We start from the raw sequence: 22,975 nt of genomic DNA on the forward strand, positions 1-22,975 counted from the left end.
TGCCGCGTTTTATACACACCCCAGACCCTATGTATCTTTGGTTATTTAAGGTGTGTCGTAAAAACAAATATGGATGCGCACAGTGGAATGTCATGAGTCTTTATTAAATTATATTTATTCGTTTAAAGGTTACCCGCGTTTTATCATGAACAAAACATTAGGTAATGATATTTTCCAAACTGTGTAACGTTACTATCGCACGGTTTCCACAAGTTTGTTTTTTATATATCCAACGCTGCGTTATCTGCTAACCCTACTGCTAGTCAATATAAATTGCCGCCTTAAGAGTCTTTTGATGATTTTTTCTTTGACAGACTCTTGGCGTCAATAGTCCACTCTATCTTTTTAATAGCGAGAGTTTTCCTTCTTTGTCTATATTGATGCGCAAGGAATTTGGTGCGCAACATTCAAGCCCCGATATCAGACAGTTAATATCAACGGATGGCAATAATATTTACATACCTGTGTAGATAATTCATTTCTCAATTATGTTCCGTAAGAATTATGTAATGACTATTTCAATTTTGCACGCCTGACCAATTTAAATCAACACACTACTCACATTTTCAATTCCAATCGCTGTGCCCGCTGTATACGGCAGGTAGATTTTAATCGATAACGCAGCCTATTACACCGTATGCCTTCTTCTGATTGGTTGATATTTAAATATTTCATAACATGGCTAGAGGTCAGTGATTGTATTGCGATTTAAGCAGAAGTTTAACTGAAACAAATTATGCCTTTTAACTTCAATTCGACGCTATTTGAGGTAAAAATGGACTTATTAACTAAAACTTTATGAGTTGGTTATGTTCTTTTGCAATTTTAAGCATATTGATATAATAGTATTGTATTTAATTTTCGTTATGGTTTTTGCAGACCGGAGTTTCAGCGTTCAGATTTATTCTGAACGCGAATTATTTCAGCTAACCCTACTGCTACTCCTATAAATATGAGGTCGATTTACATCGACCTCATATCGTTTAACGTTATTTTGCAATAGCATCGTTCCGACATGAATTCATGTCGGAAGCTTTAACGGCATCAAATTCATATAACAGCACAGAATAATCATGCAATAAATTATTAAACATAAAATAATATGATTATAGGTTCTACCTAATTTACGGGCAAAAGCTTTTTAAGTTTTTTTGATAACCATGTATTTTTAATAAATATATGGATATATGATTGTGTTCAAAATATGATAATTGTTGCAATAATTAAGTAATGCATCCAAAAAAGTCAATCTTAAAACGAGTTACATGTTCCAAGCTTAAAGATCTAGCATCTTATTTTTTTTTGTTTTCTAGCCACAGGAATTTATAGCTGGTTCGGTGTCTGTGGTATAGTGGATGGGGTGTCTGCTAACTGGCTTAGTCACTGGGAGGTCTCTGTATTGATCCTTAAAGTGGAAGCATTCTTTAGATAACCCTAAAGACATACTATGGCGTACCATTTGGGTTGAAAGTCAAGAAGACCTACACGTTAAAAAGATAAATGTACGTCGAAGTACAACAATTGTACGTCGACATGAATATAAAATACACTTCGAAGTATATATTTGTACGTCAAAGTACAATTTGTACTTTGACATACATGTTTGTACTTCTACATACACATTTTCTGAACAGCCAATCAAAACACTAGTCTCTTGAGCCGCTTTTCCTTCAGATTTATTGATAATAAATGTTTAAAATCACTTTTTTAGTTGAGGACAAAATGAATAAAAATATCAGAATGGCAAAAAAAACACATAGAAGTTTCAAGTATTTAATGCATTGAAATAGATTATATACAAATTTGAAGAAGATTCAATTGTTACCTTTTTAAAATTAAAATTATTCAGCATATTGTGTGTATGAAATGATCTTGCGGGGCAGAGTATCACGACCGTCCAGCGCATTACTGTGTAGGAAATTCCCAACAGTAACCAGTTACCAAGCATTAACGGGATAAATAATGTATTATAAACTCCCCGTTGGTCGTATTTTGTGATAACCATAACTTGCATAAGTCAGAGGTTAATTCCGCCACGCCAGGTCAATAAATACGCACAATATCTATGAGTTAGCGGTCGATAGTCGCATAATTTGGTATAAATTATAATAATAATAATGTTTAATAAATACGCACAATATCTATGAGAAAGCGGTCGATAGTCGCATAATTCGGTATAAATAATAATAATAATAATGTTCAATATCAAAAATCTCTAACAGCAACAGACGTAAGGTGTCTTCTGATTGGCTAACACTCAAGGGTCGGTGAAAATTGTTCGTCGAAGTACATTTCTCGTTCTACTTAGTAGGTCTTGTAGACTTTCGACGTCATGGTACGTCATATAGACACTAAGTACTGGTCCTACCCAGGAAACAGTTTGCTTCATCAAATGTCTCAATTCAACTTGACAGCTTGCTAAAGCAGTTGCATTTAGCATACAGTACACTGATTTAACATAATCAAAATCATGTGATGTGTCAAATCAATTTTGATTGACAAATTTGACAGGATTTTTTTTTAATCCAATAAGTTTTAGACTGTCAAATAACACACACTACGTATTGAAAGCCATACCTGGAGCTTTCGTCTGTATATCACTGACTTCATCAGAAGAATGATTTCTACTGTTGGGAAACGTTAACACCACTAATTGTCTTCTTATTTATTATCAATGTATAATTATGTGTAACAGCATAACAACATTACTTGATTCGCAATTAAAATATTTAATAAATACAGGTATCTTGCAGGTTTCTAATTTTCTTTCGCAAACTATTGTTGAATAGTTTAAATTTTGTCGCCACTAAAAAACTAGCCATTTTGTAGCAATTCTAAAATCACAGTCTAAACTGCATACACTTAACTCTATAGTTACAATTTGAATGCAAATATTAGAATGCATCATGTTATATCATCCATATTTTTTTATTTAAACATTCAAATAACACATAACACAGAACTTATATAAAAAGGTATGTGGTATTGTGTGGAGATACAAAACACTTCACATCATTTATTTGCACATAAAATAATAGTTACAAAATAAGTAAAACTAAAACACTGTCATCAACCTACATTTCAAGAATATTTACATATATGAAATTACAAAGTGGTGTTATTGTATTACCTTTTACAAAATTAACATTGCTGGTTTTGTACTAGCCATAAAACATTAATCATGGATTAACAAGTAACAACCAATTTATTAATTACACAATAGAACGGAAATCATATTAATTGCATTATGCATTTACTAAACAAGCTATTTGCTACTGTTTAGAATTACACTATCTTACTAAAAATGATCACAGGTACTTAGTGCTTTTACATACTTGTGGTAAGTTTTGTATTACTAGTTTGACAATTATCGGCAGACACTTGTCGATATACAGACAAAATTTGCATGGTACCTTTCATATTTTTTCAGCATAATTGCCTTCAAATTGTTAATTTAACAACCCTTTGACATTGTTTGCACATCTGATCTTATTATACAATAGCTGATTTTTGTTTATAGATAGACATATATAGACTTTTCAAAGTTCTATAAAAGTTCACACATGTTCCATCCAAGTAAACAAACAGAACCAAAAAAGATCACCACAGATAATAACTGTGTGTATAGCTTGGAAATTTGATAGTTCATGAATCCCTCCTTTGTTGATTTCTGTAAACCAAAACTGTCAGTTTTGCTGGATATAATGGCTTGTATGATGCCCAGGTCTTGCCTTCGCAGAACAGCTTCTAAAAACGGAAAACCAACAAATATCTTAAAATTTGATCAATAATGCAGACAATTTATAAATGTCTTGTTTTTTGTTGATTTCGAATCTGGAAGATTTTCTACGTAAGATTGTGGTACGAAAATCCAACGGTATCGGATTTTGTGGTTTTAGGCCTAAACTAATTATAGTGATATGTAACCTTTCGGGATATCGGTAAAGTGCGAGCAGACGAGGTGTAAATACGTTAAAGTAAAAGCTAAAAGACTAAAAAGTTAGATCGGAATATCTTTAAATTTTGTGAATAAATGTGTTCCTGGTGGATAACAACGACAACTTACCAGAATATTGTTCATGATCACACGTAAAACTTCTTTCTGAGACATTGTGTACACACCGGTCTTACTGACAATAACGAAGTGACGTCACCATCTATGTATAGAATGCTTTCTGAGAGCGAATGGAAAATGCGTCACATATTCTTACAAATAAACAGTAGGGTGTCGTTATTGAAATACCGCGAGAATACTGGAAGAATAGAGATGCCAACTAAAATGTTTAAAACAAATAATTTTTTAACAAGCGTTTGTGATTTGTCAGGATAATAATAACAATAAGATATCGAAAAGATGAAAGCAAATAAATTCGACAGAAATCTGAGATTCGGCAATATATTAAAGACCGGTTATGTTCACCTAAATTGTGTTTGGTAAAGACTGTCACTATATGTAGTGAACCAGTCTTCGGCTTATACCCACTGAAGAAGAGCATTCAGGGGAGATAATTGAGTAATGACTTAATTCTGGAACGGTTGCGAAGAAAAACAAATAATGCGAGAATATTTAGTGCGATTCGCTTCACAATTATGATGTCATTGATATAACTTTTCCTGAGGTATGTATTTACATGTGATTTAGCATATGTCAAAGTGTTTTTGATTTGTTCAAGGTCATAAATAGCATCGCGAAAATATATGTCGCGTGGCAAATTTTTTTGAGACGTATCCATATGTGGTATTCTTATGTAATTTTATGTCTAAATTCCCATATGTATGAACGGTCAACGCCCGCTTCGCGGGCTTTTGCCCGTTTAAACATTATGTTACTAATTGCATTAGAAAAATGTTTATACAAACTTACAAGTAATGATAGTCCAGACCTTAAAACACTACCACTGTTCAAATTCCATATTGTTGCCATATAGCACTGTGTAAATTGAAAGTTGCATAATGTTAGCTCATTGGTCGGTTATAAATACATTGTTTCTCTATATATAGTATTAGATTTAGACGAAAATAATAATTTACGTGGAATTTCATATTAGTTTTCCATTAAAACTTTGATCTTGCCATGTGTGTTTATGGACGTTATTAATTATGTTATACTTATTTTTGTATTTCATTAAGAATTAGAACGTGTAGCCCTTTTTGTTAACTGTTTTTAGCAAACCATTCGCGGCTTAATAAGACACGGAAAATAGTTTTAAAAGCGACACTTTCATTTAAAGGTTTAATGTGAACAATATTAAATGAAACCTTTTTTGGTATTAATATATTTTATTGACATGTTAAATTCGATACTTGAAAAGGTGTTTAGTCTTTAAAAAGATCTCGCTGATATTGTTAATTTCAATAACTGTTAATATGCTTAATGTTGTATAAGAAATTGAATAGTTTTACTGAGTTGTATTCCCGCCTAAAATACGATATAGTAAAACGCGCAACAGTTAAGAATAAGGTCTGAATAAGTTTAGATATTCAGATCCGAATATCAGCAGCTGTGCCAGCTGGGAAGCCCCGTTTTGGCTTTAACAACCGCAAGCGAAACAACATACTTTTTTAAGTCTTGCACTAAGACTCCATGATCACAAGTATAGGTCCCTGCTGTGGCGTATGACACCATAGTGTTATTTAGTATTGGTCGGCACAGTATCTGATCATAAAGAGATAATTGGTTTGTGCTGAACACAGGGGCAATAAAACCACAGATCTATCAATAAACAAGTTTATTGAGATATCTTTTATTGAACACCGCGATAAAAATGCTCAAACCACGGACTCTAGATTACACGGATAAGAAACATGGCAACATTCTCAGAATCATCACTGCTATATGCGTAATCACCTAACAATTCGTCTAAAAATAATTTATATATTAGAGTTGAAGACGATGTACTGTTGTATAAGTCTGAATAAACTATCTGTCTGCCTGTCTAAATCTAAGCCGTCATCGTCCCAGTGAAAAAAAATCTGATTTTGAATAGTTGGACATGATGCCCTGATGTCAAAATACGAAATGACCCGCGTAACACCGTCCGTGATTTTAAAGAATCTTTAATAAATTGATAATTTAAGGTAAATAACATTTCATATAATTATACATAATTCCCTCGTTGATAATTAACAGCAAACGATGAATGTTTTTGACACCCATTTTATTTCAAGTATGCATGCAAAGCCGAATAAAATCGAGAGGGTCCGCTATACACGCTGTTTCATCATAAATTTATCACCCTTTCTGTGTTATAAACAAGAGCTGAAATAGTTAATTTATTAAGATTTATTTATAATAAGCTTTATTGATATGTTTCGTGAACAAAATACCACAATATATTCCATAAAAAATATAATAATCATGGCAAAGGAAATTCAATGGCCGGTTTCTAAACAAAAGCATAATCGCCAAGACCGTAGCATCAGTTCAGTGCGTTAAGAACGCGCGCTACTTACTTCCGCCTTCATTCCTTAATTACTTTTGTTTTTCAACAATTTTTTTTCTATCGTATACAGAATTCTATTCTCCTAAGCAAGATGTAATTTTTAAAACTGAACTCCAAATATAAACACTACAAATTGGTATTAAGTACGAACATGTCAACCGTAAATCTAGATTCTAAAACTCCAATACGGTATGATATTTGCAAAAGTTAAAGTTATAACTCGCCGGGCTGTCGAAATCAGAAGAAAAACTTAATATATGTTTATATATCTGTTTACTTCGTAACGTAAGCTTTCTAAAGATATATAATTTGTCAAAATCGGCCGAGAAATGAAACTATAATTCAACAAAAGACGTGAGTGGGTACATCAAAATGTATAACCTCGGCGCTTCGCTGTACGCTAATTGTACAAGATCGATAGCCACAACACGGTAAAACGCGCCGTGGTAAAACATAAAATGTGTATTTCTTGTGTTTATCTCGCTCTAAATCCATTAATAACAACGGGAGTATACTAAAACGTATATTTTTTGAAAGAGGAATTAATAAGCAACAAGATAACGTATAAACCAATAAAATCGGATGAATAGTTTTTGCATAAGATTGAATTTACTACAGTAAGGGTCAAATACTCGATTCATCTCCTATCAATATACACTCCGTGATACAACTGGTAGTTTTAACACACACATATAGGTTTCATTTAATTAAAAAGTACAGAAAGCTAAAAAGTGATGTTGTTTGTTGTACAACAACAATTGGTTATGTGTAACCTATTCAAAAAATAATTTCGTTCAAGATAATTCAATGTAATTCTATAAACGTCAAACACACTTCGTGTGGTGTGTATGTTTATTTTTAAAAATGTACATATGTAGTTTAAAAGCACAATTTTTACACATTTAAGAGGTAATCGCTCACATTTATGTCTAATTAATGATAATTTTATGCATTAGCAAAGATTTAACGAGAAAAACTGAAGTTTAAGTTGAACTCAATTTGCTATAGGAAAACGACGGTAGCCGTTTAGACGTAAGCGGGGTAGCTTACGTCTAATTATTTGAACTACTGCTAACCCATAAACGTACACTCCGAGCCTTTGAATTTGATACATTTTGCTAAGCCTGGCTTAGGTGGCTGTCAGCATCCCTTTGGGTTATAAAGCTGAGAGTTGTATTATTGCAACTAAGTTAACTGCCATGATCTTCAAGAACTACAATTTTAACTGGTATCCCATTTTTTCGCATTTTTAATCAGCAAAAGTATGGTGACAATGTCAAAACTTTCGTTATGACTGTATCGATCTAGTTCTGGCTACCATAACTTTAAATGTCGCTTTTTATGATTTTTGACTGGCGCGACTTTAAAGTTATGGACAAACACCATTTGGTAAGTTAACCAGAATTTCCTGAAAAGTTGACAGTTAACAAAGACCGGTCCAACACAGCTTTTAAATGCAGTTATTGGCCCAAATCAGCCACTTGAAGTTGATCAGAACAATTGACACTTTTCACATTTAACTGATATATTCTTTCACAAAATACTATGATAAACATTTGAAATTTATCTTTTCTGCTCTAACATATCGAGAAAAACAGGGACGGGATTGACATTTTTAAAATAAGAATCTCCCGAGATTTCATGGTCATATGACGTTATTTCTATTTTTAGTAACATACCATGTGCTCAAGTGTTTTCAAATTCAGAATGACATTTCTCTGTATTTTTAATTATTCTTGCTTGTTTTGTAAACAAATTGTAGTGTAAATACATACTCAAAGTAAAAAATTATTAAAAATTACCTGATTCACTTTGGAATCAGTCTTTTAATCCACCAGATGTAAGTTGTTAATCACAAATAGCGCTCTTATAGATTTCAGAAAACGAAAGTAATCTTTACAATTTCAGCAAAAAAATGTCAAGGTCGATCCGAAAATATCTGAATGAAAACTCATCATGTGACAAAGCGACAATGGAGTCAAAATTGTGAATTTCAGGCTGATGAGAGTTATTTTTATCTATTGTAAGATGCATTTGAAACATTTGAACCTTAAAATATGCCCGATGCAGTAATTCACCAATATATGTAGAAATGTATCCAAGAAAATGAACTGTCTTTGATTTATAGTGTGACATAAATATGTTACGACTCTGGTTGACTTTCGATATGGGGTTCGCTTCAGCATACAGGTCTGTCAATACTATATAAACTGCTTGCTGAAGTTTCTTTAGCTAGCATCGATCATCTGCGAATGTTCTATCAATGGATTTCTTATGATCTCTATTTCGACAACTCAAAAAGAACCCACTACTCAATGAGCAGACATTCCCAAAAGTATTTACAGTCAACAGAACATTTCAGTCCTGTGGCAGTGTCCGACAAATCCATTGCCCGGAGCCCGGGGGCTACCGAAATTTTTCATCGGGCTACTGAAATTTTCCAGCTGACGCCCGCCGGGCTACTATAAATCTATAAGAGCGGTAGCAAGTTTTATTGACAGACATACGTAGAATAAACACGCTGACCATGTGTTTCTACACCGTGTATTGCTTATAATCCGATAACAAAAAGCAATCAATCAGTCACCGATCAATTGCGGTAATGTCGTTAACAGTAACAGTGTATTTTAATTATTTAATCAGAATCAACATTTGTCGTCTGCTAATAATATAATGAGAGACGGTTGGATAGTTGGCGCTCATGATGCACATCATTTCGCAGTTTGGAATTCTTTGTTAACCGCAACAATGAGTAATAGCGACAACGTTTTTGATGTTGTTAAATATCCAAGGACGCCGAACATTAAATTTATCAAAATAATAGCGGATTCTTCAAAACGGTAACGAAACCGAAAATGAATATTAATAACAACCGTGTGAACGAGGTTAACACCTGCTAATTAGTTTGCATTGTCAATTAATAATTGGATTAATCGACTGTTAATCAATAATCCCATATATGCCCAATTTATATGTTTTAAACCAAATTATGGGAGGGTAATATAGATGATAAGAGTCATAAACACAAACGTTTGAAATTTTCTAAAGTGTCAAATGAATTTCGGCATATAGTTCTATTTAAAGATATGATGAAATAAGCTCCCAATCAGGACCGTTCAATTGCAACATGCAATCACCTGCCACGGTTTGCACGCGTTGTGTACAGGTATTTTAGATTACAAAATTCTACATTTAATAAATGAATTTCTTTGTCCAGATAAAAAGCGCGCACAAATTGGCACGGGTGTATTTATTTGTAAATAAACATTTCGTAGCGGGTACAACATTGAGATCATTTAATTTCGATTAAAAGTTTCGTTGTGAATTTCAACTAAAGTACCGGGGTATCTAGCGAATTATTTGGCATTGACATTTCCTTTAATAAAATATAATGTTAACACGCTGTATCGTTACCATTACACTGTATCAGTTCCTTCATTATTGAAACAATTATTGTATTGTATACTGACTGCACACAAGTGTCGTAACATACGGATGCAATACGTAAATTCGGACAGTACTTAAAGTCTGACACAAGTAAATTAATGATATTATACTCCTGATTTCTTGAAACTCCGTATTTGTTGTTAAAAAGGGCAATTGCATTGATTAACACCATACGAGACAATGGTATTGATCATCTAAACGCTTTATTTACGTTTCCAACTTAACGTGCTGTCAGAATTTAAGTACACATACATGTGCACATAAATGTAATATCTACATGTAGTATATGATTTTCTTTGGTACATTTACATTTAAGTACACGGTGCCTGTACTGTAACATTAATTAACGATATTGACTGTGTACATCAGACTACTTGCTGTATTATGTATATGTATGTATACATATTATGTATATGTAGATGAAGAAATAAAATAAAGATGAAAACCTGCCTCTTATCATTTTGTAGGAAAATTGTATGGGCTACCAAATATTTTTATTGGTAGCCCAGTGGGCTACCTGAAAAATAAGAAATTTGTCGGACACTATGTGGAATTAAAAAAATCTTGTAAGACCGGACTGGGATTCATAGGACCAAAACATCACGTCACTGATTCAAATTTATTGACATGATAATTGGAAAAATGAGATGGAAAAATAAACAACAGTTTCACAACACTGAACAATGAACACTAACAAATCACAACACAGTCAGAGTATTCTAAAGAAAAAATATTTAACCAAAAATTAGTTAAAATCAATGTAATTTCTCAAAAGAAAATTCTATAATTGAATTTGTATACTAGTATGAAAATTGCTGTTAAATGTTTAAATGTTTTCAGATACTGATAGTTAAGTGTGACAGTCAGACTAAAGAATGTACATAAATTATTTTTACGAAAAAAATTACATTTATACTTGTTAGGAATCAATGGAGTTTGGTAGTTTCTTGTTGGGTTGTGGTTATAGAGATTGCTGAAATTACATGATAGAACGTTCCCTCATTATGCAGTTGTTAATGAAGAAAGTTTTGACCAGGTCAGCATCGTTTTGCTGATCAAAAATGCGACAAAAATAAGGGCAAAAACAGGTAAATATTGTAATTCATCAGAGCTCTTATCAACAATTTCCTCTTTTATAAATTGTTAATAATTATACTGTTCTTACATGTAAGTAACACAAACAAAATTATTTAAGAGTATTTTCCATACTACATTGTCTGTTGTCATTTTTTCATAAGAAATTTACCTCCCCTGCAATGTAAGTCATTAGTTAGTTTTTAGGCAATTTATAGTATGCGAATCTTGTAATTGGAATAGCCAATCAGAATGCACCACTCAACAAGGAACTTATTTTCAAGATGGCGCTTTGACACCATCAACACAGTCAATTATTTATTACTACAACAGAAGATTAAAATTTGAAAAAAAAAGAAGTATAAAGACCAAAGGTTAATAATTATGTTTATAATGATTGATAAATGATTCATAAACAATAATGATTCATTTATTTATAAATTATTTGTGATTTGCAAATTTCTTCCATGAATTTCCTACTGCCACGACATCTGAGGGAAGTCTGACACACATGGTGTTTTTATGTCCCCCACTACATGTATAGTAGTGGGGGACATATTGTTTTTGCCCTGTCTTTTGGTCTGTTTGCGCCAACTTTAACATTTTGCAATAACTTTTGCTATGTTGAAGATAGCAACTTCATATTTGGCATGCATGTGTATCTCATGAAGCTGCACATTTTGAGTGGTGAAAGGTCAAGGTCAAGGTCATCCTTCAAGGTCTGAGGTCAAATATATGTGGCCAAAATCGCTCATTTTATGAATACTTTTGCAATATTGAAGATAGCAACTTGATATTTGGCATGCATGTGTATCTCATGGAGCTGCACATTTTGAGTGTTGAAAGGTCAAGGTCATCCTTTAAGGTCAGAGGTCAAATATATGTGGCCCAAATCGCTTATTTTATAAATACTTTTGCAATATTGAAGATAGCAACTTGATATTTGGCATGCATGTGCATCTCATGGAGCTGCACATTTTGAGTGGTGAAAGGTCAAGGTCAGAGGTCAAATATATGTGGCCCAAATCGCTTATTTTATGAATACTTTTGCAATATTGAATATAGCAACTTGATATTTGGCATGCATGTGTATCTCATGGAGCTGCATATTTTGAGTGGTGAAAGGTCAAGGTCATCCTTCACAAGGTCAAGGTCATCCTTCAAAGTCAAACGTCATATAGGGGGACATTGTGTTTCACAAACACATCTTGTTTTTTTTTACTTTGGTTAACAATATAACCCAGCCAGAAAAATTCCAAACCACAATGGGGATTGAACCCAGGACCTCCAGGTTCCAAATCAGGCAGACACTACAGCGTCACTATAAACACTGATAAAAGCTAGCTCAAATAGCAAGACAGTGTTAGTTCTCGTTATACCAAACCCTGCTACAGTTATAAATTGTTTTAGTTGGAATAGTTTGCATCTGAATTTAATAATAACAAAATGAAACACAATTGCAATTGTTTTCATGTGGCTTTTGAATCTGATATTTGTGTGTTTGCAGGACTTTACCAGATTTTTAAACTCTGTGCCCGGCAGCCACTTTGTAATAGCAGTTCACCTATACGGAATATACATATCTTGTCCAATGTCAGAAGGAATTACATCAAGTCAGTGACTCACAGTCATGGTTTAAGATCAGCTGCTGAACACTACTCTGAGAATGAGAATCTTGATGGACCTCAGACTGAAAATGAAGTTATTCCTGTAGAGGGTATTCCTTTAGATATTTTGAAGCTCAAGACAGAAGTTCCAGCTGTGGATGTGAAATTTAGGACAAAACACAATGATCCAGTGAGTCCAATATAACTGCTTACAAATCGTGTTAATAGTGTACACAAATTCTAAAATGTTCAACAAGTAACATTATCGTGAATAAGAGTTTTCATTGTGTTTCCATTGACATTGTAAAGAAAATGAGTGTTTATCTATTAAAGTCATACATTTTTATGCCCCCAAAGTAGGGCATATAGTGATCGGACTGTCTGTCCGTCTTTCCGTCACACTTTGCGTTTAGGTTTCGAAAAATGCTCATAACTTCTATGTCGCTTTAGATAGCAACTTGATATTTGGCATGCATGTAAATCTCGTGCTGCGCATTTTGAGTAGTGAAAGTTCAAGGTCATTCTTCAAGGTCTAAGGTAAAAAAAAACAAATCCAAGGGAGGTAATAAGCTTTAAAGGGAGATAATTATCTGAACCTGCCAAATGATACATTTTTTAAAAATAAATCAAAGCGGCGCAGAAGGGGACATTGTGTTTTTGACAAACACATCTCTTGTTTATTGCTGAAACAGTAAATTGAAATTTATTTTCTTTAAATATTTTGAAAAGCTATTGAAGGATTTCCAAGTATTTAACCTGCATGCACATATGGGTCTTATTTTATTTGCAGCCAGTCTGAGCATTTGCCCAGCTGCAGTATGACCAGGAGCTTCCCCAATCAGACCCCAACACATTATGTAATTTTATTTGAAACATGACCTTACTGCAAAAACAACCTCACTTAAATCTGTGAAGCTCCAGTATATGCATGCCCCCCCCCCCCCATGCCCCATGATCAAAGAATGTCTTGTTAAAAAAATGAACATTGCCTTTCAGACAAAACACACTATAGAAGATGAAGGACTTTTTTACACAGTTCCTAAAGAGGACTACAATATGTACATTAAAGATGGGCAGTGGCCTGCTTTTCATAAACAGGTAAGGTTAAAATTGTTGGAGCAATACAAATAGAGACTGTTTATATTTATAAATGCTCTTAGTCAAATTGTCACAAATACACTCAACTTTGATAACTAATTGTGACAAGAATGAGTTGTTCAATAGTTGGTTTTGAAATACAAATTGTCCATTTTAACCAAGAAAGTCTTAACCAGTGTGCAGGATCACATGACTTAGTGGAAACCTGTAAGTGGTGCTTGTTTTTCGAATATCAACTTTTTAAAACAATTTTTCTTAAGAATTTCAACAGTTGCATAAAAGACAGATTTTTATGCTACTTATGGCGATATGAAATTCATCAGAATTACTTTATTTAATAAGCATGTGTTCTTGTTCTAAAATTCAATACCGTTATACTTCACGCAATGTGATATTTTGTCATCAATTTCAGACATATTCAAGGATTTACTATCATACCTTAAGATATTGACACCAACTGCAAGAGAAACTGTCTTTTATGCATAAAAAGATATTTGCAAAAATAAAGTTCTTAACGGTGTGTTTACATTCTGTCCAGCCCGTGTGTAAACTCTGGAAAACCCCGTTGATTCTGCATCCTGTTGAAAGCCTTCTTAAAAAAAAATTATGTGGGGAGGACATTTTGTCCTTTAGGGGACAAACGATATCTATCATTTGAAAATAAATCAACTGTGTGAGTTGAATCAATATTTACTGTTTTTATGCCCCCCTTCGAAGAAGAGGGGTATATTGTTTTGCTGGATGTCGGTCTGTCGGTAGACCAGTTCGTTTCAGATCAATAACTCTTCAAGAAATTGACCAGTTGGCTTGATACTTAACATGTGCATTGGCCTTGGAAGTAGATGAGCCCTATTTAATTTGGGGTCAATAGGTCAAAGGTCAAGGTTACCATCACAATAAGTGTGAAAATAGTTTCCAATCAATAACTCATCAACAAATAGACCAATTGGCTTGACATTTTCCATGTGCATGGGCCTTTGACAGTTTATCATGACCTTTATTGAAATTGGGGTCACTAGATCAAATGTCAAGGTCACCAGGGCTTGACACTAACTTTTTTTACTTACTGACCCAAAGGACCACCAGCTTTCAGAATTTACTGGTCCTCCAAGATTTCAAGTGGTCCGACAATTTCTATGTTATTTGACCTAAAGTTCAGCTTACTTCCTGGACTATCCACAATGTATTGTGCATTTATAAAAAGAAAACTATACTATCTACTAAACTATCTCTTATCCTTTTCATATTTTCTCTGTACTTCAAGCTCCTCTTCATTAGTTTTAATTTTTTTAGGCAGAGGTTCAACCACCCCCGGAATGAAATTCCACATTGCGAAAACCTGTAATCTTAAAAATATGCACGCTTACTCTCCTGCAATATCAAAACATTATTCGGCGCATTTTAGTGTAAATTTGCACGGTAAACAAAGTAAATTCTGATGTTACTAAGATCGATAAAATGCTGATTATTGCTGCTTTTTCAAAATAATAAATACCATTTTGTTCATTTCTCAATCCGAACGCTTCGAATTTTATGTTAATTTGTGTATTGATCATGGCAAAGTCCAGAGACATTTGCGGGAGACAATTGTGGAACGCAAATAAATTTTTTGATCAGACAACAGGTTTTGTCATCCGGGCTTCTAGAAAAATTGGAATTTCCAATAAATTGCTATTTTTTTATCCTGGTCTCGAGATTGCCCATAAAATAATGATGAAATTATCGGTTAATTATGAACATGTAAAGCTTTCCACCAGTATTTCACGATAAGCTGGCCAGGATTTTTAACTGGTCCGACGGATCAACCAAATTTCTAGTTTCACTGGTCCTCCCTATTTTTTACTGACCCCGGGTCAACGGACCACCGTTAGTGTCGAGCCCTGGTCACTGTAACAATAAGTGTGAAAATTGTTTCTGATCAATTACTGGTCAACAAATTGACCAATTAACTTGATACTTCACATGTGCATTGGCCTTGGACAGTAGATGACCCTTATTGAATTTTGGGTCACTAGTTCAAAGCCCTGTTTGGGCGAGCATATGATTCTAAATGCAGAACTTTTGTTCACTTGTTGCTTTATAATGTGTCCTTAATGTGTCTCAACTTGTCCTGTCCAGCAGCTGCCTTTAAGCCCTGATATAAATGTGCCTCATTTGCTCCCCTTTCAAACCAAGATCACGATCAAATTCAACAGGTAAGCGTGCCATTGACTGACTTTTAGTATTTTGCTTGTTACCGTTCCATGAACCTTGCCTTCAATGTTCCACTTTCAGTCCCATTTTCCAGTTCAACTATATTATCCTTATTACATTCACACTGTCTATGTCTTTCACATTTGATCTTAAAAAGGAAAGCCGTTAATTTTGTGTTTGTTTGCTTTTGACTTCGGATTAACAAAAAAGTATTGCTGGTAGAGAGCTGAAACTTTACAAATATATATGACAACTCTTGAAGTTGTTTAACTCCATAATTTGGTTAGGTTATTTTCTACATAACTTGAGTAATGGCTCCTTTATTTGCAAAAAAAGTTACCCTTGTTTACTTGTGTGGCCACATATCTCAAAAAGAATTGCTGCAAGAGAGCTAATACTTAAAAAAATATCAGTGTTAACCTGCACACCTCAATATTTATATTCAGATTTCACACAATACTTGAATGATGGGAGCATCAGTGCCATTCTAGTTTAATCCAAGATGTGTAGATCCATGTAACATTATATTTAATAGTGTTGATGATTGATTCAGGTTCAAGCCTTCCAGGAGTGTGCCCTCATGGTTCGCAGACCGGCTTTGGAGATTTTTGAGATTGTGGAGCATCTTAATTTGAAACTGCCCCCGGCCAGACTCCTCATATGTATCCTTTAAATAGGTTCTGTTGTTGATGCTCCAGCAAATGGCAGTTTGTAAAAGAAACAGCTGAATTTTCTCGTAAAATATTTTTATTTACTTATGCTATGGATTGATTTTGCAAACTTCTGGTTTTTAAATGCCACTCTTTCATGAACATTATTATTGTAATAAAACATTAAACTAATCAAATTGAAACATTTCCATTGAAATCATACTTTTCTGTGAATATAAAGAAATATTGGTATACTTTTACAGTGTTATTTTAATTAAATGAATGATATGACCTTGACCCCCATGTTAAGATGGTCAGCAGGGTCATGGCAAGACGGTCACACTGGCCCATGTGGTGCACCGGTATGCCAAGGCAGGCTGGATCACAGTGCACTTTCCTAACAGTGAGTAATCTTATAAACACTTTTGGTCAAGACTGCCAACATTTATGGATCTCTGACTGAATCTTAACTTACAAGTATTTACTATTTACCCATTAGTATGCTTGCTTTATATGAGTTTGGATTCTCTAGTTGAATATTAAAGTTTAAGAGTAAAATTAATCTAAGAATTGTTTGTAATAATGGGACCATGTTTATATAGGTTCACCGATACTAGCAGTTTGCTTTTATCAGTTATAAAAGCTCATTTGTTGTATTTCTTCATGCAGTTTTTAGCTTTTAAAAGTAATTCACAAACCAGTAATTTTACCATGCATGTGCATTTTGTACCTAATACTTTGACATTCTGGGTAAACATAGCAAAATTTAGGGGTACTAGCAAAATTAAGTACAGTGTAAGCTGTTCAAGTCAGTTGTCAAAGACATTGTTATAAATGGAAAGAAATACAAATATTTGTAATCAATGATGATCATTGGTCATTGTCACTACCAAAAGCTTGAAGTCAAGCGTCATGATTTTCTCAATAACTCACCGTCACAGCATTTTCACCTTGAACTAAAGCCAGCTAAATTTCATATTTAAACCGATTAAATGTTTTACACCATACATGACAAATTATATATTTTCGCCTGATTTAATGTAGTTTGAAATTAACCAATACCAGTCTTCCAACCAGACTGTATTCCAGGCAATCTTTACTGTGCATTACCATACTTAATTCTAAAAATAATGATACCAGTCTGCCTTGTCTGTAACAAACAAATGGGAGCTAACAAATACTATTTTATGTACAGTCAAGAACATACACAGCAATTTCTTCATCCATGAGTTATTAATTGTATGTCTGTCTCCTGCACATGTATGAGATCATGAGAACACTTGTAATGTTAAGTAGCAATACGTATTTACTGCAGGTAAATTTACATTTATTCTTGCAGTAAACATTTAATGTACTTTTTTGCAAATGAAGTTACATTTACAAATATACACTCAGCGATCAAGTAACCATTTTTTGGTGGAATATTTTGGAATTGCTGTGTTGTGTGTTTCAGTGTTTGAAATGATACGTTACCATACAAAAACGCCAAAGACTTGTGTGAAGTCCTTTCACAATGAGGCTGTGTATGACCTCGCTGAAGAGGCTGGTGCATGGCTCAAGTTCTTCAAGACACAGAACAAACATAACCTTGAAAAGTTCACGGTATGTTTAGACTTTTTAGCTGACTTGATCACAACATGCTTATTGTGAGCTTTGTGATCACCTTTTGTTACTTGTTCGTCATATGTCGTCAATGGTGCGTCATTTGTCAGAGTAAACATTCTAGAGGCCGTATTAATTGTCAGATCTTCATGAAACATGGCTGGAACTTTTTTTCTCCACATAATATCTTGGCCATGTTTGAAACTGGGTAATGTGAGATCAAATACTTGCACACAAGGTCAAATTAATGACAAAGCTTGTAAACACTCCCACATTTATTGCCCAAACTCTTTATGAATATTGGTCAGAACATTTATCCCAAACATTTGGACAAGTTTTTTACTGATTCACTGGGTCAAATTAAAGAACAAAGCTTGTGAAAACCCTACAGACAATATTTATTGCAATATCTTCATTAACATTTTATTAGGACTTTTGTCCCGATGATATAAACAATTTACTGGATTCAAGAGTGTTTCAAGAAGGTTTCTAGGTCGGAACATTTGTTCCAATTATATCTCATGAGGATTAGTTTGCATCTGGGTTTAGTGGGGTCAACAATAAGGTCCATAGGTCAATTAAAGAAAAAGCCTGTGAACATTTATCAGATCTGTCAGATTTATTGGCAAATGTTACTGAAACCTTTTCAGATAATTGTTCTTAATGATATCTCAGGCAAGTTGGAAATTGAATCAAATTGGAACTTACTGAAAGCATACATTATTATTTTTACAAAAAGGTTAAGTTATTTTTTCAGCATATTCGCTCTTATATTTCTTTAATTTGTTTGCAACAAAAAAACAATAATTTCTCTTTTGCTTCATGTTTTCTTTAATGTATATAGCTTAAAATATACTAATTATTCCCGTCCCCCCTCCTGGGAGAATTGAGCATATATTTCTTTGCACCTGTCTGTCGGTGGGTATGTGAGATGACACCTAAAGAATTCTTTGGTTATGCAAATGATGTCTCCACCTCAACTATGTGGAAACATTGTTTTTAGTCTGTTCATCAGCCCTGTTAGATGGTTGTCACATTTAGTTTCCATTCAATATTTATTGTCCCCTACCGGTTTCACCGGAGGGGACTTATCAATATGGTTTGCGCTCTGTCTGTCTGTCCGTCACACTTTTCTGGATCCTGCGATAACTTTAAAAGTTTTTAATATTTTTTCATGAAACTTGAAACATGGATAGATGGCAATATGGACATTATGCAAGTCATTTCATTTTGTTCCTACACCAAAAATTCTGGTTGCTATGGCAACAAATAGACAAGTAATACTGCTGAAAATGGTGGTTTTCTGCAAAGAGACAAGAAATACTTCTGAAAATGGTGGTTTTCTGGATCCTGCGATAACTTTATAAGTTCTTCATATTTTTTCATGAAACTTGAAACATGGATAGATGGCAATATGGACATCATGCACGTCATTTCATTTTGTTTCTATGTCAAAAATTCTGGTTGCTATGGCACCAAATATTTAAAAAAAATCAAAACAAATCTGACTATGGTGGGATTTCTGACAATGGTGGAGCCGGTAGGGGACATATATTGCTTGGCAATAGTCTTGTTTATTGTAGAACTTTCATATTTCACACGGTGATTGGTCTTCATGATGACATGACCCCCTTAAGATTTTGAAGTTCATGTGTCTAAGGTCAAGGTCGCAGGGGTGACTTACTCCATTATGGCAACACATTTGAGGCATTTTAGTAAATATTTAACAGTGCACCTTTGTACTTATTCATAATGTAATGAAGTGCTTAGATATACGTTATGAGTTTCATATGTATTGTTTATTATGTAATGTAGTGCATAGTTATAAATTCTGAAAGAAGATTGACAGAATGTCAATGTTACAGACGTCCCAAGAATACAAGTGGTCGGAGAAAGAATCCTCACCAGCCGGCACACCACTTTTAGACATTGTAACCTTGGTATGTATGAACATTGTAACCTTGGTAACTATGTATGAACATTGTAACCTTGGTACGTATGAAAGAAGATTCATTACTTGCTACATGCTTCTATATAAATCATATTCATTGCAATATAATGTAAAAAACACTAATTCTTAATTTAATATTATTTTGTAAGCAAATTAATACATTTAAATTTCCCAATTTTAGTAAATGTTTTTTCTCACACTCACTGCATGTGGTATTATTAATGTGATATTCTTGATTGTATTTTCAGGGAATGGACAGAGTTAAGTTTGCCTCTGATATCATTGGTGTAATTCTTAAAGAACTCCGGTCACAAGCTGCAGAAAAGAAGTAAGAGTCCGAGTTTGTTTAAATTAAATTGAATTACAACTTATTTGTCAGAGATATTGACAGCAGATGTTATAGCAATAATTCTGTTGTACATTGTATCATCTTAAAAATGAACTATAAATCAAACTTTGTTTATTTCAATGCAATCCATAACTACCAAGTTAAAGACGATATTGACAAGTTTACTTGTACTTGCAGCAGAACCAAACATTGCATGATCAAATATGCACAGAAAAATTTAGATTTCCCAAAAGTGTACATTATTTTGTACTTAAATAATTGTTGTACTTTACAAGCGAAAATGCTTTTTTGAATGTCAAATATAACATTATTATGTCCAGAAGCATATTTGCGGGGGATATCAATTCAACGAATTTGCTTGTTATTAAAATTTTGGTAATGGTATTAAAATATTAACAGTTAACAAATATTTCACTGCCTTTCAGTATAAAGATTTTGGTTGCAATTGAGGGTGTGAATGTCCTTTATAAAGACATCCAAGCACTTAAAGATGAAAATAAAAGAGTTGTAAGTACAAAATAGCAATATTTATTGATACGGATAATAAATAATGTTTCATATTATATTTAAATTGAAGTGTTTTTAGCTCACTTGAGCACAATGTGCTCTTGGCGAGCTTTTGTGATCGCCTTTTGTCTGTCGTGCTGCGTCGACTATGGCCTTGTTAACACTCTAGAGGCCACATTTTTTTTGGTCAGATCTTCATGAAATTTGGTCCGCAGATTTGTGTCAATGATATCTTGGACAAGTTAGAAAATGGTTCCGGTTGGTTGAAAAACATGGCTGCCAGGGGGTGGGGCATTTTTCCTTATATGGCTATAGTAAAACCATGTTAACAATCTAGAGGCCGCATTTATAGTCCGATCATTATGAAACATGGTCAGAAGATTTGTCCCAATGATATTGTTGACCAGTTTGAAAATGGTTCAAGTTGCCTGAAAAACATGGCAGAAAGGGGGCGAGGCAGTTTTCCTTATATGGCTAAGGTAAAACCTTGTTAACACTCTAGAGGCCACATTTTTTTTCGATCTTCATGAAATTTGGTCAGAAGATTTTTGCCAATGATATATTGGGCGAGTTTGAAAATGGTTCCAGTTGGTTGAAGAACATGGCCACCAGGAGGTGGGGCATTTTTCCTTAAATGGCTTTAGTAAAAGAGGCAAAATTTATTGTCCGATCATCATAAAACTTGATCCGAAGATTTGTCCCAATGATATCTTGGATGAGTGAAAAAATGATTCTGTTTGCTTGAAAAACATGGTCACTATGGGGCAGGGCAGTTTTCCTAATATGGCTATAGTAAAAACTTGTGAACACTCTGAAAGTCACATTTATCGCACAATCATCATAAAACTTGGTCAGAACATTTGTTTTAATATCTTGGACGAGTTCCAAAATAGTTCGGGGCTGTTGGAAAACAGTCAGTCATTGCCACCTGGGGGTTTGGAAGTTATCCTTATATGACTAAAGTAAAACCTTATTAGCACTCTGACAGTTACATTTATAGTTCACGTTTCATGAAATTTGGTCAAAACTAGTGTTCTAATTATATCTTGGGCTGCACAGAAGAGGTCAGTTCCTTTGTATCACAGGTGAGCGACTTTGGGCCTATCAGGCTGTCTTGTTTAATGTATGTCTGTGGTTTAGTCTAATAATTCATACCTTTTAAAGTATAAAAAAGAAATAAATGTTGTAGAATTTTATTGTAAAGTTGTAAGCACTTCTTGAAAAAAACATGCATTTTTAGCGCACCTGAGCACAACATGCAAAATGGTGAGCTTTTGTGATCACCTTTTGTCCGTCGTCAGACGATTTGTCTTAATGATATCTTGGATGAGTTCCAAAATGGTTCCGGTTGGTTAAAAAACAAGGCTGCCAGGGGCGGGGCATTTTTTCTTATAGTAAAATCATGTTAAGTTTATTAACACTATAGAGGCCACATTTCTTGTCCGATCATCATAAAATTTGGTCAGAAGATTTGTCCCATTAAATCTTGGACGAGTTCAAAAATTGTTCCGGTTGGTTGAAAAAATGGCCTTCACGGGGCGGGGCATTTTCCCTTATATGGCTCAAGTAAAAACTTGTTTACACTAATTATCACATTTATAGTCCAATCTTCATGAAACTTGGTCAGAACATTTGTTCAAATGATATCTTGGTTGAGTTTAAAAATGGTTCTAGTCTGTTGAAAAACATGGCTGCCAAGGGCAGGGAAGTTTTCTTTATATCTCTATATTAAAATATTGTTAACACTCTAGAAGACACATTTATTGTCCAATCTTCATGAAACATGGTAAGAACATTTGTTCAAATGATATCTTGGTTGAGTTCAAAAATTGTTTTAGTCTGTTGAAAAACATGGCTGCCAAGGGTAGGGAAGTTTTCTTTATATCTCTATATTAAAATATTATTATAAACACTCTAGAAGACACATTAATTGTCCAATCTTCATGAAACTTGGTAAGAACATTTGTTTAAATGATATCTTTGATGAGTTTGAAAATGGTTCCGGTCTGTTAAATGAACATTGCTGCCTGGGGGTGGATCATTTATATTTTGCT

The 22,975-nt window shown here is 33.8% G+C and overlaps 1 protein-coding gene across 2 annotated transcripts in view; it reads left to right on the forward strand.

The window, feature by feature from the left end:
• The window catches only part of LOC127880294 (28S ribosomal protein S29, mitochondrial-like), a 27,097-nt gene continuing 4,122 nt past the window's right edge, over positions 1-22,975 (forward strand). Inside the window, exons 1-9 of one of the 2 annotated variants that reach the window (XM_052427652.1) lie at positions 1-161; positions 12,472-12,761; positions 13,568-13,669; positions 16,416-16,524; positions 16,823-16,915; positions 17,966-18,114; positions 19,980-20,054; positions 20,314-20,393; positions 20,840-20,921. In XM_052427652.1, the coding sequence (XP_052283612.1) occupies positions 74-161; positions 12,472-12,761; positions 13,568-13,669; positions 16,416-16,524; positions 16,823-16,915; positions 17,966-18,114; positions 19,980-20,054; positions 20,314-20,393; positions 20,840-20,921 (1,068 nt within the window). In that variant the 5' untranslated portion in view covers positions 1-73. Of the gene's footprint in view, positions 162-12,471; positions 12,762-13,374; positions 13,429-13,567; positions 13,670-16,415; positions 16,525-16,822; positions 16,916-17,965; positions 18,115-19,979; positions 20,055-20,313; positions 20,394-20,839; positions 20,922-22,975 lie in introns of those variants that run through there. The other variant, XM_052427654.1, reaches the window with a different exon arrangement.

This window comes from Dreissena polymorpha, chromosome 4 (genome assembly GCF_020536995.1).
Source record: "Dreissena polymorpha isolate Duluth1 chromosome 4, UMN_Dpol_1.0, whole genome shotgun sequence".
NCBI lineage: Eukaryota > Metazoa > Mollusca > Bivalvia > Myida > Dreissenidae > Dreissena > Dreissena polymorpha.